The 16,706-nt window shown below is 46.3% G+C and overlaps 1 protein-coding gene across 3 annotated transcripts in view; it reads left to right on the top strand.

Annotated features, from left to right (window-relative positions):
• Nucleotides 1–14,909, top strand: part of KLHL3 (kelch like family member 3) — a 46,059-nt gene extending 31,150 nt beyond the window's left edge. For all 3 annotated transcript variants that reach the window (XM_061352055.1, XM_061352057.1, XM_061352056.1), the window contains 9 exons: nucleotides 3,936–4,052; nucleotides 4,908–5,057; nucleotides 7,508–7,625; nucleotides 8,128–8,325; nucleotides 9,118–9,219; nucleotides 11,507–11,635; nucleotides 13,523–13,663; nucleotides 13,873–14,016; nucleotides 14,267–14,909. In XM_061352055.1, the coding sequence (XP_061208039.1) occupies nucleotides 3,936–4,052; nucleotides 4,908–5,057; nucleotides 7,508–7,625; nucleotides 8,128–8,325; nucleotides 9,118–9,219; nucleotides 11,507–11,635; nucleotides 13,523–13,663; nucleotides 13,873–14,016; nucleotides 14,267–14,295 (1,128 nt within the window). In that variant the 3' untranslated portion in view covers nucleotides 14,296–14,909. The remainder of the gene's footprint in view (nucleotides 1–3,935; nucleotides 4,053–4,907; nucleotides 5,058–7,507; nucleotides 7,626–8,127; nucleotides 8,326–9,117; nucleotides 9,220–11,506; nucleotides 11,636–13,522; nucleotides 13,664–13,872; nucleotides 14,017–14,266) is intronic.
• The last annotated feature ends 1,797 nt before the right edge of the window (nucleotides 14,910–16,706 follow it).

Below are 16,706 nucleotides of genomic sequence, written 5' to 3'. Positions count from 1 at the left end.
CTTTAGGACCCTTGTTGGATGCCTGTGGGATGAGGCTGGACCTGGGTGTGCTTGATAGTGTGTGCACCCATCCTGCTCAGCCCCTCCGGGAGCAGGCAAGATGCTTGGGCCCATAGGGACCACAAAGCTTGCCAGAAAACCCACACTACATGAGGGCAAGTGCAGAGATGTTTAATTCACATCCTGAGCCAGCAAAGTCAGAGCCTTCAGGAGCATATTTCAACTGGTGTATGTCGTGGTGGGATGCTGTGAGGTGCCACAGAGGCAGGACCAAAAAGGGAAAAAACAAATGGCATGAACTCAAAGCAGAATCGTTTTGCCAATGAGCCAAGCAGGATGCAAAGGGAAGTGCAGGTTTGGTAACCAGTCTTCCCAGTGCTGTGCAGCATTGTTAAAAAGCTTTTATTGGCCTTGTGCCCAGAGAAATCAAAGTACCCCTCCCTCATCTGAGCTTTATACAATCAAACCCAGTATTTCTTTAGCTGATTGTAAAAGCTGAGAATGCAAGGCACTGGAAGGAGATGTAAGCGTAAAGCTGCATGTTCAAAACAACAGGTATGAATAACAGGAGGGAGGCAGAGAATGAGATTGGACCATAAACATGAAATATGTGCTGGAGTCCAAAGAAGTGCTGAAAATTGAGGGCAGAATCATAGGATGCTGTTTTATTTTAGCTTCACAAGAGACAAGCAGTTTCCCTGACCTTTATTCTTCCTATCTGCTAGTGTATGGTATGTACTATAAAAAATAAATAGATATATATATAAAGGTGTATGTGTGTGTATATCTGTACATATACACTTATCTATGTGTATACATGTGCACATGTGATGGATAGACAACGATTTTAAGCAACAAGATGTACGTAGATTAATACTTTAAACATCTGGGAGCTAAATTGCCACAGCCAGATTCCACAAGAGGCTTTCTGGTTCCTGTCCTTACCATGTCTCTCACAGGTACTGCAGCCTGTGAGCCAGAGCCTTGCCGTCTCTGGGTCATTGGAAGTGCTATAGCCGAGTCCTGCCAGGGCCAGAAGGCAAGGAGGCCACGGAGGGAAGTACTGCCCTTAAAATGCTTTAAGCCTTATGTGCCCAAGAGCTTGTGTGTTCTCCCCTTCCTCTGGCACCCTCAACTAATACCAATTGTCCTGATGACATATATTCTTTATCTGCACAAATTTTGGCATACTTGTATCCCTAGTCCATCAGGACTACAAAAACTCTCTGCTACCGCAGCAATCCATGTTAATTGTGAATTGATGACGTTTTCCTGTCACTCAGAGGTTATCCTCCTTTCTCTCCCCCTTGCTGTTGCCAGCCTCTGCAGCAGCACAGGCCCTTTCAGCCCAGGGCACAGCTCTATTTTGGTGCCTGCCTGCTCTTTTTGCTCTAGCTGAGTACTCTGAAGACAGCTTTATCAGTGCTTTCTGCACCTGACCTGATTGGCTCGTTCAGTATAGCAGTGTACACAAGCAAGGAAAAACTACAGAAAATGGTGTTTATTCCTATTTGTTAATGGTGTGTGAAAAGGAAGGGCTTCAGCGCTTGGGAAAGGGCTCCTGCCAACTGAGTACAGTGATAAAAGACATTTTTTAAAGGGTTGGGGTATTTGGATTGGAGATTTAACACAGACTTTAGCAACTGACTCATCGTCTCATGCTGTAGAATCTGATGCACAGTTCAGTCCTCCTGGGAATATCTAACAGCTGGATTTTTGGCTGAAAAGACTGGGACAACATCTGGCCTTGCTGTTTGCTTAACTATTGTGCAGAAAGGGGGTATTCCAGGCTTTTAAGTTTCTATAGAGTGGGAAATCTGCTTCTCCCAAGCTTGAGACTACTCCAGGCACTAACCCAGCCCATGCCTCTTAATGAAGCCAGGTGGGAAGCTGCTTGCTCCCATCCCAGCCTGGCAGTGGGTCTTGCACGGCTGGAAAACCCCATGTCCTGGGGGAGCAGCAGCTGCTTGGGGTCTGCAGTGGGCACAGCAGTAGTGGAAACAGATGTGGCCTTTAAATAGACATATTGCTGTCTTGGATTAAGATTTTTTCCACCCCCTTCTCATAAAATTAGGAATTGGAGCCAATGGAAGATGCCAGAATCTGATTTTTTTACAAATCTGTGTTATTTTTAGCTGGGTAACATCAGTGTGTGCCTAACCCAGGAGCAGCCTCCCTCACTGAGAAAGCAGTTTATTCCTTGTGCACATTTGCTCTACCTTCCTTTAAGACTTGTTCCATGTCATCTTGGTCTGTAACTGGGTACATCCCAGTCCGTGCCCTGTTCTGTGGCTCAGCATTTATACAGAAGAGGTTAATGAAAAGCCTGTTTGCTGGCTGAACATTGGCTTTTATGCTCCTTCCACACTGATCTGCAATTAAAAATCTCACAACAATGTGGTTTCTGCTTTAAATGCCTCGTAGCCAAAGTGAAATGGTTTGTTTGTTTTCATTTTGGAATAGGTTCTGCAGTAGTTATTTTCCTCTGCAGTTGCTGGGCTTTGATTACACAGATCCCTGTTGCTCATCGCAGTGTCCTGAATTCCAAACAGTTCAGCAGGAGCATTTGTTGGCATAGGAAATGAGGCTGGTGCTTTACTGCTTCTTTAAAGTGTATAAGGAAGAACCCCTTTCTGCTCAGCCTCTCCTCTGTGGGAGGATGCTGCCTCCTGCAGACTGCATTTGCCATCAGCAACTGGGGACCAGGAGATGATGCCCTCAGTGCTGGTTGATTTTGTCAAATTACTGACCTTGGACCAAACAAAATGGTTTCTTGGGGAGGGATGGGAGGGATGGAAAGAAAGGGGAAAAATACCTGTGCATATTGGCCTGATCTGTCAGCCAGAGGGAAGCTGAACCAAGGGTGCTTGCTGAGTGTGCTGGGCTTGAAGAGCCAGCAGTGCTTTTCTGGGGGTCCTACAGGAGTGGGCTGTGCTCAGCCCCCCCATCAGTAACCAGGTAATGAGAGCACGTGGGGAGGGAATTTTGCCTCTTGATATGAGTTAAGGGTTAGAATTTAATTCTCTATGGGGAACCCCCAGTGCAATGATCCAGGTCCTGTTGTGCAGCATCAAGGCTGCAGCAGCCCCTCTCCTTGCTTCACTGGATGTTTTAGGAAGCCTTTCCTGCTCCCAGTGACATTTTTAGGCCTTTCTTCTGGAAGGAGTGAGGCTCATAGTTACATAAACACATGCATATTCATGCAGGAGCCCATGTAGGACACTTCTGTCTGTTCACTGCACAGGGCTCTGCGTGGCTCCTGCTGCATGGGGTTGTTTGTGATCACGGAGTCCAAGTTTGGATGCTTATCTGAACCGGTTGGATCTGGGAGTACAACTACCTTTTGGTTCAGACCAGAACTCCAGCGTGCCCTTGTTTCCTGAGTACTTTTAGCAGTGAAATGCATCCAGCCCAGAGGCAGGGGCTTTTCTGTGCATGGAGAACTTGTCCTGAAGGCTTCTTGGGTGTTGGGTAGGGGGACAAAACTGGTGCAGTGATTAAATATGATGGTGAGTGTAGTGTTTTACCGTGTGGCCAGACTCCTTTGGGAGGGGAGCTCTCTGTTATCAGGAGTAATTGTTGTGGCTGATTTAATGAATAATGTTCAGTGCAAATGTCAACAGGCTCATTAAGTTTCCTGGCTGCCTCCCAGTACTAATGTCCAAGAGGTGTATGATTGTCCTGGACACACGCTTAACTCTGAGAGTGGTGCAGCACATCAAGATATGAAGTTGCTCATTACTACACACAGTCAGCTCACCCCTTCACTGCCGTGATGCTTGTGCTCAGTTCACAGTCATGACTTTTTCATCTGTTTGATAGAGATCTTGCACCTCCTTCCCTTGGTAACTTAAAATCTCGTTGCTTTTGGGTTTGTGTAGGTGACTGTGCAGCCTGTTCTCTCTTCTCTGTTTAATTGTGCTTCATCTGTGTAGGTATTTGAAGCAGTTATTTCCTGGATAAACTATGAGAAGGAATCTCGCTTAGAGCACATGGCTAAACTGATGGAACACGTTCGCCTGCCCCTTTTGCCCAGAGATTATCTCGTACAGGTTAGTCTAATAACTCTAATACTTGCACTTAAGCTGCTGGTAGCTCCTCAATCAATGGCTTGGCAGTTTGTGTCTGAGATGGGTAATTCGGCATGTGGCTGAGACAGTAAACAGAGGAATAAAAGGAAAACGGGGTGAACTCTGAAATCAATGTGTGTGTGCAGAAACCTTGTAGTTAATGTGACAGTGCTGAGAGTGGAGCTCCTGCCTCTCTTGGTAGAAGCATTTAGAAGTTAATATCTTGGGATTCTGCACCAAGCTGGTGGTGTTCCCCTAATGCACAGGTGAATTTAGCTTGATGAGAACACATTGTGTGGTAATTTTGGCCTAAGGTGTGCTCTGTGCTTAGAGATGGGTTGTGTGAGTGCAGGTGAGATGCTCACTGATGTAGTTGGACTTAGAGATTGTTCTTGGCAAGTTAATTCGTGGGATCTGGGCCTTAATAATGAGCTGCAAATCCCCAAAGAAGGGGTTGGCATACAGGCTCTTTGGCTACTGTGCTTTTATCGTGTGTCTAAACAACCAAGAGTTGAAATAAAATGAACCCATTGTGGGGTTTTTTTCCTCTCTTTGACATGTTCTGATTGAGAAAAAAGTATTGCCTCCCCTTAAAAATTCTGGCTCAAATAAAAGAAATCACCTGTTTTTGTACCCAGATTCCTGGTGAATTCTCCTCTGTGGAGATAAATGCTTGGCAAAGGGTGGTAAAATTGAGGGAGCATTGCTGCTTGTGAGTGATACTGAAGCTTGGATTTACTGCTTGTGTTTCTTTGGGAAGAGGTGGAAGTCTCCCTGTGACCTGTGCTACCAGGTACCTCAGTTTAAATGATCTTTCATGTGTGTGCATGTTCTCAGACAGTTGAAGAAGAAGCTTTAATCAAGAATAACAATACCTGTAAAGACTTCCTTATCGAGGCCATGAAATATCATTTGCTTCCTCTGGATCAAAGGCAACTGATCAAGAATCCCAGAACAAAGCCGAGGACTCCCGTTAGCCTGCCAAAGGTAAGATGGGTTTGTTGCTTCCTGTCACCTCACACTGTTACTGGTGGCATTTTCTGTCTTTGAAAGGAGCTGGCATTCTTACATCTCACTAACTCCATGATAATCCTTTGAAGTGTTTTACTCCCTCTTCTGGTACTGCCTGTGCCCACCAAGGATATATAATTGAGTTGGATGAACTGAGTTAAAGCCTCAGGAGAAGCAATATCTCTGCTCTCAGGGGCAAAGGGCTGCTCCTCAAACAGGTTGTCAGCCACAGCCGGTTTTGTGAGTGGCTTGGGAATCACTGACCCGTGGAGCAGCTGCCTGTAGTGCTCAAAGGGTTGCTCGAGGTTTCTGCTGGCTTGTAGCACTGTTGTGGAGCCCTGCTGAGGAGGGTCACCGTACGTGTCTTCCCTTTTCCCATATCCATAATCAGAAGCCAGAAAAGCAGGGAACAACAGCACCCAGGCCCGTGGGCAGGAAGTCTGAAGCAGATTTTAATAGACTCAAAGCAGCTACTGAATAAATAATCCTTGTTATTCCCTGCAATGACTGCACATGTGTGATGCTCTGTCCACTGCTTTATTAGTGAATTAAAAATGACAACAGAAGCTGTTGTCCCTGTGCCCCAGACATAAGCACAGATTGGCACAATGTCTCTCAACAGACTGTTGCTGAAGTTATTAATAAGCATTTCGGAGATTGTAAGACATCAAACCCACAGTATATTGTTTTTCTAAGCACAGATTGGGTTTGTGAGATAGTGTATGAGATCTGTGTAATGAGGGGCGAAGATGTTTAGATGTTGGACTGTCCACTGAGAAATTGTGCTTCTGCAGAGTGCTGGCATGTTTTTTCTGCTGTCTGCTTGCTGGTGCTGAGATGAAGTTGGTAGAACATAGCTTTGGGGGTATTGTGAAGGGCTGTTGTGACCCTTGTTCAAGGACTAAAGTAGCTAAGAATAAAGCAAACAGTGAACTGATGAGTTCAGAGGTTCTCAACATCTACAGCATGACCTATGAGTACAAACCCAAACCGTCTGCAGGTCTCTTCTCCCTTCTTCTTAGCTGTAAAGAAAGAGAAGGTGATGCTCTTCAGCAGTCCTGTTACTGAGAGACTTTCCTGTGGTCTGTTGGTCCTGCTGGTGGGGGATTAGCATTAATTCTGTAATCACACGAAGCTTTCCATGGAAGGCTGTTACACAACTCAGAGTCAGGCTGCTAATTTAGGCTCACTTTGCTTCCTAATGTCACGTTCTCATCGTTGTAGATCAAACAGCTGCTATTTTCAGGCTCTTCACATGCTTCAAATTGCTGTCTAGCTCTGTGCTTTACAACAGCCCAGGCTGGAGTTGAGCTTGTTACCTGGGTGATCTCGAGTGGCAGTCTTTTATCCCCTCAGCTACTCACAGCTGTCTCACAGAGGCTAAAGCCAGTTTCCCATCTACTCTTTGACTATATCTAAAGCCCTGTTATCTTGCTTCTAGCTTACTGGCCTGGTAAAAATCAGATTGTCTTGAGTAGTGTTTGCTCTTCCTGATGTGCTGAGATAAGGGGAGCCAATGCTCCCTCTTGATAGCCATGGAAGGTTGAAGGAAATGTGTTCGGAACAAAGTGCAGGTCAATCTGTAGGTGCAGGTGATTTGGATGTGTGGTTGGTTGGGTTGCAGTGCCCAGCTGGAGCTCGGCAGCAATGCTGAGTGCAGGTTCCTGGGACCACTGCAAGTCAGCAAGTCCATGGGGAGTTTGTCCCTGTCATGCAGACATGACAGGGCAGATTTGGGAAGAACCACACTGCATACTGTCCACATCTTCTCACTTTTCCACCAGTGTCCTCATTTGCCAGTGCTGGGAATGGAGTCTGGGGCTGGGTGAACCTTTAGCCTGACCAGAGTAGTTCTTTCATTCCAGAGATGGTCTTTGGTCACCTTCACATAGATCTTCTCTGTATATAATGAATTTGGGGCTTAATTACTGGATTTGTATCAGTACATATTGCAACCAGAAGCCTTTAATGAAGCTGACAAATCACTTCCTTCAGCAGCCCAGCACCCTGGGTCTTAATAGTCCTGGTGATTCCCTCGAGTGTCATCTCCCTGCAGGTGGCAATACAGCTGTCAGGCTTTATTTGCTAAGTGGCATTGATTGTTTTTAGCACCACCATAGAGGTAATGACTAAACCCTGGGCTGGCTGTGGGAATTACACTGGGATCTGCTTCACTTAAGAATACTTGTGCAGGGAGCCTTGCATGTACCATGATGCCAAAGGGGTTTTGTGTTTCATAGGGAAATAGTGCACGTTGCCCACACTGGAAATGGTAAAGAAGGTTTAATGGGGCTGCTGTATTTAGGGTGCATTAAATTGGTGATAGCTTTTTCCCTTTTGGAATAGAACTGACTGAAATAGGTACTGCTGCAGAAGCTTGTAGTAGGCCTGCAGCATGTTTTTAGCTTCTCATCTTCCCTCTCCAGGTGATGATCGTAGTGGGTGGGCAAGCACCCAAAGCCATTCGCAGTGTGGAGTGCTATGATTTTGAGGAGGAGCGGTGGGATCAGGTTGCTGAGCTTCCCTCCCGGAGATGCAGAGCAGGTAATGAGAACTTTTGCTGCAACCTTCTTTGTTTTCCTAGTGCAGCTCTTCAGCACTGGATAGAGGTCTCTCAGTCATCCCTTTCAACCAGCTTTCCTTGCTGGTTTCCTAGTGAAAATCAAAGGCGCTGAGTCAGTCCCTCTGAGTGCTGAGGAGTGGGTGATGGAGGAGATTTGTAAGTTGAGAGTGTTCCCCTGAAGACGTCTGACAGGGCTGTGAATGTGGATCACCATCTGGTGTTCTCTGTGCCCCAGAAAATCACTCATTCAGGTGTGAAATGCATCTGTGCCTTATGATGCCATTTATTTATGTGCATTTCACCTTCCATATGACACATGTTTTGTCATACTAGGTTCCAATGCTCTTAACCTGCAGAAGAGGCCAAGGACATGCCAAGGTTCTGCTCCTCCTCCTTTCTTCCGCACTCTGACAGAGGTCTGATGACGCTCACTTCCCAAACTGTTTGTAAAACCTCTGTAAAGTCCCTTTCCTCTTTTCTCAGGTGTGGTGTTTATGGCTGGCAATGTTTATGCTGTCGGGGGCTTCAATGGCTCTTTAAGGGTACGGACGGTTGATGTGTACGATGGCGTGAAGGACCAGTGGACATCCATAGCCAGCATGCAGGAAAGACGAAGCACCTTAGGCGCAGCTGTGCTCAATGACCTCCTGTATGCAGTGGGCGGCTTTGATGGCAGCACTGGTAGGTGATGGGGCAAAAACCAGGCAGTGCCTGACCTGACAGATGTGTTCAGAGACCCCTGCAGAGCTTTAATGAGATTCCTGCCCCCTTCCTCTATGATTTGTAGAGAAAGAGCCAGGGATTGGGTTTACTGCATGTTGTAACTAACCACGTGCATGTTCTGACCCATCAGTAGTGGCAGGGAATCTCACTCTAGTGTTCTTTAGTGATACAGCTCCTTCAGTCTCGTTCTCTGTGTGAATATTCTTTTTCTGGACTGAAAAGGGATTTTTCCTTGTTTCAGTTATATTTTTCATAGCAACACATAGAAATGCCAGTGTGGCACCTTGTGGGGTATGTGTGGCTGGGATTCTTCTTGGCATAACTGCATGTTTAGATTCACACCTCTGCCTCTGCTCTAGAGCTTTGCCACTCGGTTAAGCCCTAAATTATCTTGGCTGGTGATGAGCACAGTTGCAACAGGGTTTGGGGGGAGTTTCTAAACCTCTGCATGGACATTTTGTAATGCTCCAAAGGATGGAGGACTTCTGGGCTTGGTATCTGGACTCTGCTCCACCTTGATGTCCCCAGCACATTGTAGGGGCCATGGGGTAACAGTATTTCCTGCTGCTGAAGTGGCGTTGGCACACTGGTGCCAGCATGAAAGACGAGGGATTAGAGGATTGGGTTGCAGGAGTGTGGGGGGAATTAGGGGCTTGGGAGGAGGTGGAAGGCAGATGAAAGTGCAACACCAATCTTTTTTTCTTCTCTTTTTTTTTAATTAGAAAACCTGTGTATCCCCTTTTTAACTAGGTCTGGCATCAGTTGAGGCCTATAGCTATAAAACCAATGAGTGGTTTTTTGTGGCTCCCATGAACACAAGAAGAAGCAGTGTTGGAGTTGGAGTTGTGGAGGGTAAGAAAATCAGCAGCCATGTCCATCAAGCAAATGTTACTGTCTCAAAGGGAAGCCTGAGAGGTTGAGTGCAATAGGAGGGGACTGCAGGGACTGTTCTCTAGGCTTGTTGGTAAAGATTTATTTTATATGACGTAATTGCTGCAGCTTTTCCCATTCTCCTCTTTATCTTTATGAAAAATCATGTGTAGCTTTCCAAGAGCCTCAGACCCATATCAGCCCAGCCCATGCCTCCTGTGAATGCCATTAGGTGTGTGCAGGATTCTTTCAATCCTTATTGTTCCTGGGCAGCTTCTGGCTGGTGAAGGCTAATGGTGGTGTTTGTGCCATCAGGAAAGAACAGGCTTAAGTAGGAACCTTTTCTTCCTTTAACACAATTGCTTCTGAAGCAAGTGAAAGGGGTTTTGACCTTGTCTTTAACATGGCATATACCAGTTTGCAATTAGTACAGTGCAGAGCACCTGCTGGCAAGAGCCTTGCTATAAATGCACTTTGAAGTGGTTTGGTTTGACCTGTTTGCATGGGGAATACCTGAAGTGTGCTTATGTGTATATGTGAGAAGAGGGAGGGAGATAAAGTCAGAGTAAATAGTGGTGGTGGTGCTAAATTTTCATGTTTATTTCACAAGCATCTCCTTCAAAATTGGCCCATGAGTGAAGTGCTGGGCTGCTGGGAGTCAGTGGGATTTGCTGAAAGGATTTCAATGCAGAACAAATACCATGTGTGTTTGTGAGAGATGTGTTTCTATGGACACGTTTTCTACTGGAAACATGAAATCCTTTCCCTTTGCTTTGTTTGAAAGTGCAAATAAGTGTTGCACATGTTGGGGTCCATGAGAAAAAATAATGAGAGCATGTGATGGGGAAAAGAGTTGATCGTGTTGTAGGGAACAAGCTGCAGCTTGTTCATCTGAATGTCATAAAGATTGATCCAATATCTGTGGGTACTGAAAACATCTCATACTTGATGCCAGCCTGGGAGCTTTATCTTGGCTTGCCTGGTCTGGCGCTCTTGCCTTGATTCGTTGACTAACACCAGGTGGGTTGAACCAACAGCACAAATAAGAGTTTGAAATGTTTAAAGAGACAGGAAGATGCAGAAGGAGCACAGTCACAGACCTGGTCCTTGCAGACCTCTCCTCATGATCACAGTGTGAGGAGGCTGCAAGTGGGTCCGAGGGAGAAAGAAAAGAGCTGGCCTGTTCTTGGAGCTTGTAAAGATCAAGGAAAGAGGAGGATGCAAAAGTGTAGGACTGTAGATGATAACTGCTGGTGGGAGTCTTGTGTGTATGCGAAGAATTGCATAGCTCATTTGTGGCCAGGCTCTGCTGATATGGCTTGAAAATTGGTCTTATTCGTGGGTTTTGTACAAAAAATGGTGTTAGAATTTCCCTACCTATTTGTTGAACTTTGTTAATGGTTGTTTGTTGTAATGGGGCCTGGTTTGGAACCAGAACACCTTTGTGCTAGGTACTGTGGCAAAGAAGCACAAAGAAACTCCTCTGCCCAAGGAGTTTACTGCCTAAATGCAAAACAAGCTGATAGACGATACATGGAGGCAAGGCGAGAGTATCAGAAAGGCCTGTGAAAAGAGGACATGGTGAAGCATCAGCCTTGTTTTCACATATGGTGTAGTAGTTCCATGATACCTGATTGAGGCCAGAGAAGCACATTAGTTGTATGTTATTCAGCTTTCCGTGAGCTGAGGGTAGGGAGGGACAAATATCCCATGCTGTGAGGGTTATCTTCTGTGTTGTGATCACTTGGCACAAGTGCACCAGCTGGCCTCAGCTGTGCTAGCAGCATTGGTTGCTTTGGATTTGGCCCAGGTTCTTCAAGATCACGTCTAGGTTTCTGTGCAGGTATTAGATTAACATATGAGGCTGTTGCATATTTATTGCTCATGTGATACAGTAATTAATGTACAGTATCGACCTTTGACAGCACACCTTGCCTGAGCAGGAGGAAATGCTCGATCAGCTTTGATGTTACCTCTTCTCCTGGGCCAACAAGTCATTTGGAAAAGCCTCTGGGCTTTTGACTTCTAATTAAGCTGTTGTTATGTTGTTTCTTTGTCTTAGTTGACAGCTTGAATAGATTTAAATACAGTCATGTGAGTCTGCTTCAGATCCTTCCGCTAGGATGTTCCCCAGGCATCCCAGCAGGTTTAAGCACATCTCCCAGGGCTTCTGTCAACCAGGATCTGTCCTCACCTGGAGCTGTGAGGCGTGATGGTAACAGACATCAGTTGTAGCCGTAGTGCTGATGCCAACGTGTGTCTCTTCCAGGGAAGCTCTATGCTGTGGGGGGATATGATGGAGCATCCCGTCAGTGCCTTAGTACCGTCGAGCAGTACAACCCGGCCACCAACGAATGGACCTACGTAGCTGACATGAGCACTCGGCGCAGCGGGGCAGGTACTGGCTCCAAGATGTGTTCTTAAGGGCAGATGGTCACCGGGTTCTCCTCTGCTCATGGAAAGGAATGAGAAGGGTGTTTTGGCATTACAGGGCTGGCAAGTGCAACCTGTTATTTCCATCCTTTTACCATGAGAGGAAAAACCATAATTGCATGGAAGATGTGTGCTGCTCTCCTGACTTGGTTAAAATCTTACCAAATTGAAATGAATTTCTCGATTAATGCAATGATGTTCAGTGTTTCCAAGTGGCCTTGCTAACAGATGCAGCTCACTTGTAAGCTAAAAGTCAGCTTTCCAAAGTGCCAGCTGCATGCTCAGCTGGGGACTGGAAAGCCAAGCTGCACCTCCTTCTCTCCTATCCTTTGCAGGATGTCAGATGGGTTTTCCTTTTGGATCTTCTCTGCAAGCATCCGGTGGGTGCTTTGCAGCACAAAGCACATCTGCACTGGGTGGTGTGCTGATCTAGCCAAGGTAACAGAAATCATCTCAGATTGTCCCTGCTGAGTTAGTTTTTAGTGTCCCTTTTGCTGGCAAGAATTGGTTATTAAAGGAGAAGACAGGTTAAAAAAGACAGGTTAAATTATATTCTAATCTTGATGGTTTCTTATTTACTATGTGATGTTAGACTAGGTAAGCACTTTTCATCTCTGTGGCTTTTCCTGTCTGAAAGAGATAAAAGTGTTTATCCATTGCATTTAAAATGATCTTCAGATATGTATGGCCCTGTAGCTCAGTGTGTGCAGAGGGTCCTTCCTGACGTCAAGGCTTGGAGTTCTCATTGTACAGCATCTAAAGCAGCAGTTACCTGGAGATGGCCAAGCCTGGGGGCAGAGATGACCCTGCAGGTTAAGCTGTGGTGGGAATTCCTTTCTGAGCTGGGCAGCTGAGAGGCTGCTCTCCACACATGGTCTCTCTTTCCTCACTCTAAGACCTTTTCCATAACTCCAGGAGAGGCAAATACGGTCACACACTGCTGGTTTGAATGTGGTTGAAGAGGTTTTTAGTATCTGCTCAATGCTTAAACCAAGCTCAGTGTGAGCTTATAGGAGAGCAGAATGAATATCTGGTGTTGTTGACAGCATGTTGAAGCACAGCAAAACAGTTTGTGCCTGTAAATGGATTTAGTGAACAGTCATTGTCTGAAACACTGAGTGCTGCTTTGTGAGTACATCCTCATGTGGCAAGTCCAGTGTTAGGGAATTTGTACTCACCTGCCAGATAGCATCGCAATTCCCTGTTTCCAACCTGAAAGCTGAGTTCCTCAGGTGGTGGTTGTCACCAGATGCCCCTCCAGGAGTCTGTGGGGAGGGGACAGCCTGGTGCCACTCATCCCCAGTGATGCTGCAGCACGTGTTTATTGTACCCCTCCATCACTGAACCGGTGCTCAGTGCTGACATTGCCATCCCGATGCTGACATCTAGTGGAGGTGAGGACGGTGTCCTCAGCCCTCTCGGGTGATCCCAAACCTGGAATTAGGAATCAGGCTAAAAACAAAGGGCCCCATGGCAGAAAAGAGCAGGCAGATGGAAACAAAGTGGGGTGGGATGCAGTGGTCAGGGATGCAAAGGGAAGAAAGAACGAGTCAGTCCGAAGAGGTGGAATAAAGGCAGTTAAATGTTGTGGGACTAGACCTGATCTCAGATAACATCTACCTGAGAAGGGGCACAGCCCTGGAAGACAGGACATCTGCCAGGAGTTACCGTGCAGGTCTGCTATGGTGCCACTCATGGGTGAAGAGTTGACCACATGTGGATGATCTTGAGGTGCATGTGGCCCATGTTTTGGATATGCCTTGGAGAGGCCAAGGCAATACTCAATAGAAGAACCAGGGCCATGCAACCCTTTGCCCTGTACACTTGGCTGATGCTGGGCTCTGTTTGGCAGGTGTTGGTGTTCTCAGTGGGCTGCTGTATGCTACCGGAGGGCATGATGGTCCCTTAGTAAGGAAGAGTGTGGAAGTCTATGATCCAGGAACAAACACGTGGAAGCAAGTAGCAGACATGAATATGTGTAGAAGAAATGCAGGTAACCACAATAAGCTGTTCTGTGGTGTTTGGTTCAGTTATCTCTGTGGGCTTTAATGTGACTAATGTGCTAGTGATGTAAGTGATCAGTGTTGTAAGCTGTGAAAGTGGAAGATGAGGGATCTGCTGGGGGATGAATCAGAACATAGCAGGTGATGTGCTGTGGGGGATGAGTTAGTCCGTATCTAACCATCTGCGCTCTGCTTTGAGGTGTGTGTGCGGTGAATGGGCTCCTCTACGTGGTGGGAGGAGATGATGGTTCCTGCAATTTGGCCTCGGTGGAATACTACAACCCCATCACGGACAAGTGGACGTTATTACCAACCAGCATGAGCACGGGGAGAAGTTATGCAGGTAAATAGTCAGTGGGAGAGCTGGTAATGGCTGGGGTCATTCATAAACCTGAGGGGTGTCCCTCTTGAAGCTTTGGTCTTACATTTTGGTATGGTCTGTGTTGTTTTCAGCAGAGGAAGCTTTCATAGATACGGTAGTCACCTCTCTGCTGGCTTGCTGTTGGTCTTTGGCTTTGCAGGATGACCTTAACCACATCACAGCCCAGGAGCTTCTCCTGTGATAACTGTCTATCTGTCCATCCTTACAACAGGTGTGGCTGTGATTCACAAACCCTTGTGACACACGATCAGGCCAGTGCGAGGAGCAGAAGTGAAGTGGATCCAGCTGGGTGGTGTTGGGAAGACGACTGACCTCTGACTTGACCCATCTCATTGCTGTTAACGTCTTAGCATGACCAGTGATACGTTCCAAACATCATCTGCTCTGCGGTGGATCACGTAGCAAAGCGAAAATCCCTCTGGGGACATGTTCCATGCTAGACACGAGGTGTTGCTTGTTATCTGTGGTGCAATCAACTGTTCTTCTCAATGGCTAGTGTCCTGAGATAAACACTGTGCTCGAACTGCAGGCACTGAGTTTCTTGTGTGAAACCAAACTGCTACGGTCGGGCACGTGAGTAAAAACGAACATTCTGGGTTTCTTCACTACTGATGCTCCGTGCACAATATCTTGTTGAACTGCTTACTGTGTCTGGAGGGTGGACTCTACTACTGGGAGCGGGAGCTTCTGAGTACCAGCTGAGAAAAGCAGTCAGCAGAAATGAACTGGAACAGGGTGCTCTGGCTTGAGTGTGCCGCTGTCTCAGTCATACGTTTGTATATGCCACTGGACTACTGTATGTATCCCTGAAATGCTTGTCGTGTGGTGGAAATAAATACCATGTGGTTTTTCTACTTGCCATGAATGCTGTTTGCTGTACGTGGTAGGACCTGCTGGGCAGTGCCTTCCCTGGGGCTGAACCACACAAAACTTGGCAACCCCACAAAACCCATGCTGCTCTGATGGGGTTTATTGCTCCTGTGAAACAAATGTTGCTTGGATAAGAAAGTATTCCCAACCCATGTGTTTCAGCTGTGCTGAAAGCCCCAGTTCTAGCTCTGTCCAGCATCTCAATGCCATTTCATAATAGAGCATTTAGATGTTAAAAGAAATACCTTATGGTGCCATTAATGTAAAGACATTGCATAAAGTGAGAGCCCTCTATCACCCAAGCAGGGATTAATGAGCCAAGCAAAATACCTGCAGTGTTTTAATGCTTCCAGAGATGGAGATTAACTAATCACTGTCTCTGTAAGTGCTATTTTTATCTTGCCCATACTGAAGGTGTTCCTCTATTAGTATGAAGAATTCATAAGATTATTGAAACCAGACAAATCTAGATCCAGCTGTAGGGCAGCTCTCTTACCTCCCGGATGCTTAGAGCTTTCTGTTTCAGATATTTGACTTTAACATACCTTTCTGTGTCATCTTGTGAACTCGGGCATGCTTCAGCAAACAGGGGTGGACTCTCAAAAGACTCCCCAGCCAAAGGGACCTAATGGATATTTTCTCTGCTCTTTTCTTGTTGTTCTTTTGTTTTCAGCTGAGGCTTGCAGTGGGCAGCTGGCCTGCAGGACCAAATCTCTCCCTGTTAGTGCTGAGCCCCAGCACCTCCCAGTGGCGATCTGCTGGTTTCTTTCTCCATAGATCTGCTATCAGCAAGATTCCATGTGGCTTTCTACAGGAAAAGAGAATAATACTGATTTATTTCGGAGGGAACTGAGGCTGCAATCACCTTGTGCAGCTTTTGCAGAGGAGTGGGTTACTTCTGTAAATAAATACACTTTTAGTTGCCATGGTCCTTGTAAGATGGGTGCCTGTGGAGGAAACAGCACCTGCTTTGCTGTGTCAGCTCCCACAGAGGGGGCTGACCTTCATGGGGAGCATTAGGTATCATCCATCCACTCCTCTTTGGATGCTCTTGTTACAAACAAAAGCGAACTGTCCAAAGAAATGGCAGTATTATTCTTGATGTCTTCCCTTCCGTTGTATGTCAGCTCAAGGTCTTGAAAATAATAATAATAATAATTAAAGAAAATTAGTCTCTTCTGTAATACCCTTTACATTTTGCTTTAGGTTCTACACTCTGCAGTGGAATGTGCCAAAGCAGGAGTGTGACATGCTGCTCTTTTACCAGGTGTAGCTTGCTCTGAAAGCTGTTGAGGCTGGTAGGAACGTGGCCCTGACTGCAGCTGCCTTCAGGTTGGAGTCTGAGATGCATCTTTACAGTGACATAAGCAAGGCGATGCCTTGTTTTAGGGCTGACTCAAATTCACTGCCCCAAAAGCGAGCACCAAAAGGTGTTTCCATTTCATGCAGCCCATTGGAATAGAGGCTAAAATGAGACAGGCAAAATGTTTTGGTCAGAGTTAGCCTCTCTTAGTCTGACATGACAAGGGTGGAGGGCGGCCAGGCATTTGGGCACACATGGCCCTCCTATAGGGAATATAAAGCTGAATAGCTGTTCTATAGCCCAACTGCAGCTCAGTAGTTTGGAAGTTAGCAGGTAACCTTCTCACAGTTGTGGCATCACCGGAGCAAGGGCAAATATCCAGAGACAAAGAGATAAAAGCTTGTGGTTAGTACTAGAGAGATGCAAGTTTGAAATCTGCCCTATTTGTCAGGTGTGAAAGGTGGATATGCTGCTGAAG

The sequence above is a fragment of the Neopsephotus bourkii genome, unplaced genomic scaffold, assembly GCF_033783945.1.
Source record: "Neopsephotus bourkii isolate Nb327-2 ecotype Australia unplaced genomic scaffold, CSIRO-AGI_Nbou_v1 NB_620, whole genome shotgun sequence".
In the NCBI taxonomy this organism is placed as follows: Eukaryota; Metazoa; Chordata; class Aves; order Psittaciformes; family Psittacidae; genus Neopsephotus; species Neopsephotus bourkii.
The sequence above is the reverse complement of the archived record's forward strand: the minus strand, read 5'-3'. Positions and strand labels throughout refer to the sequence as shown.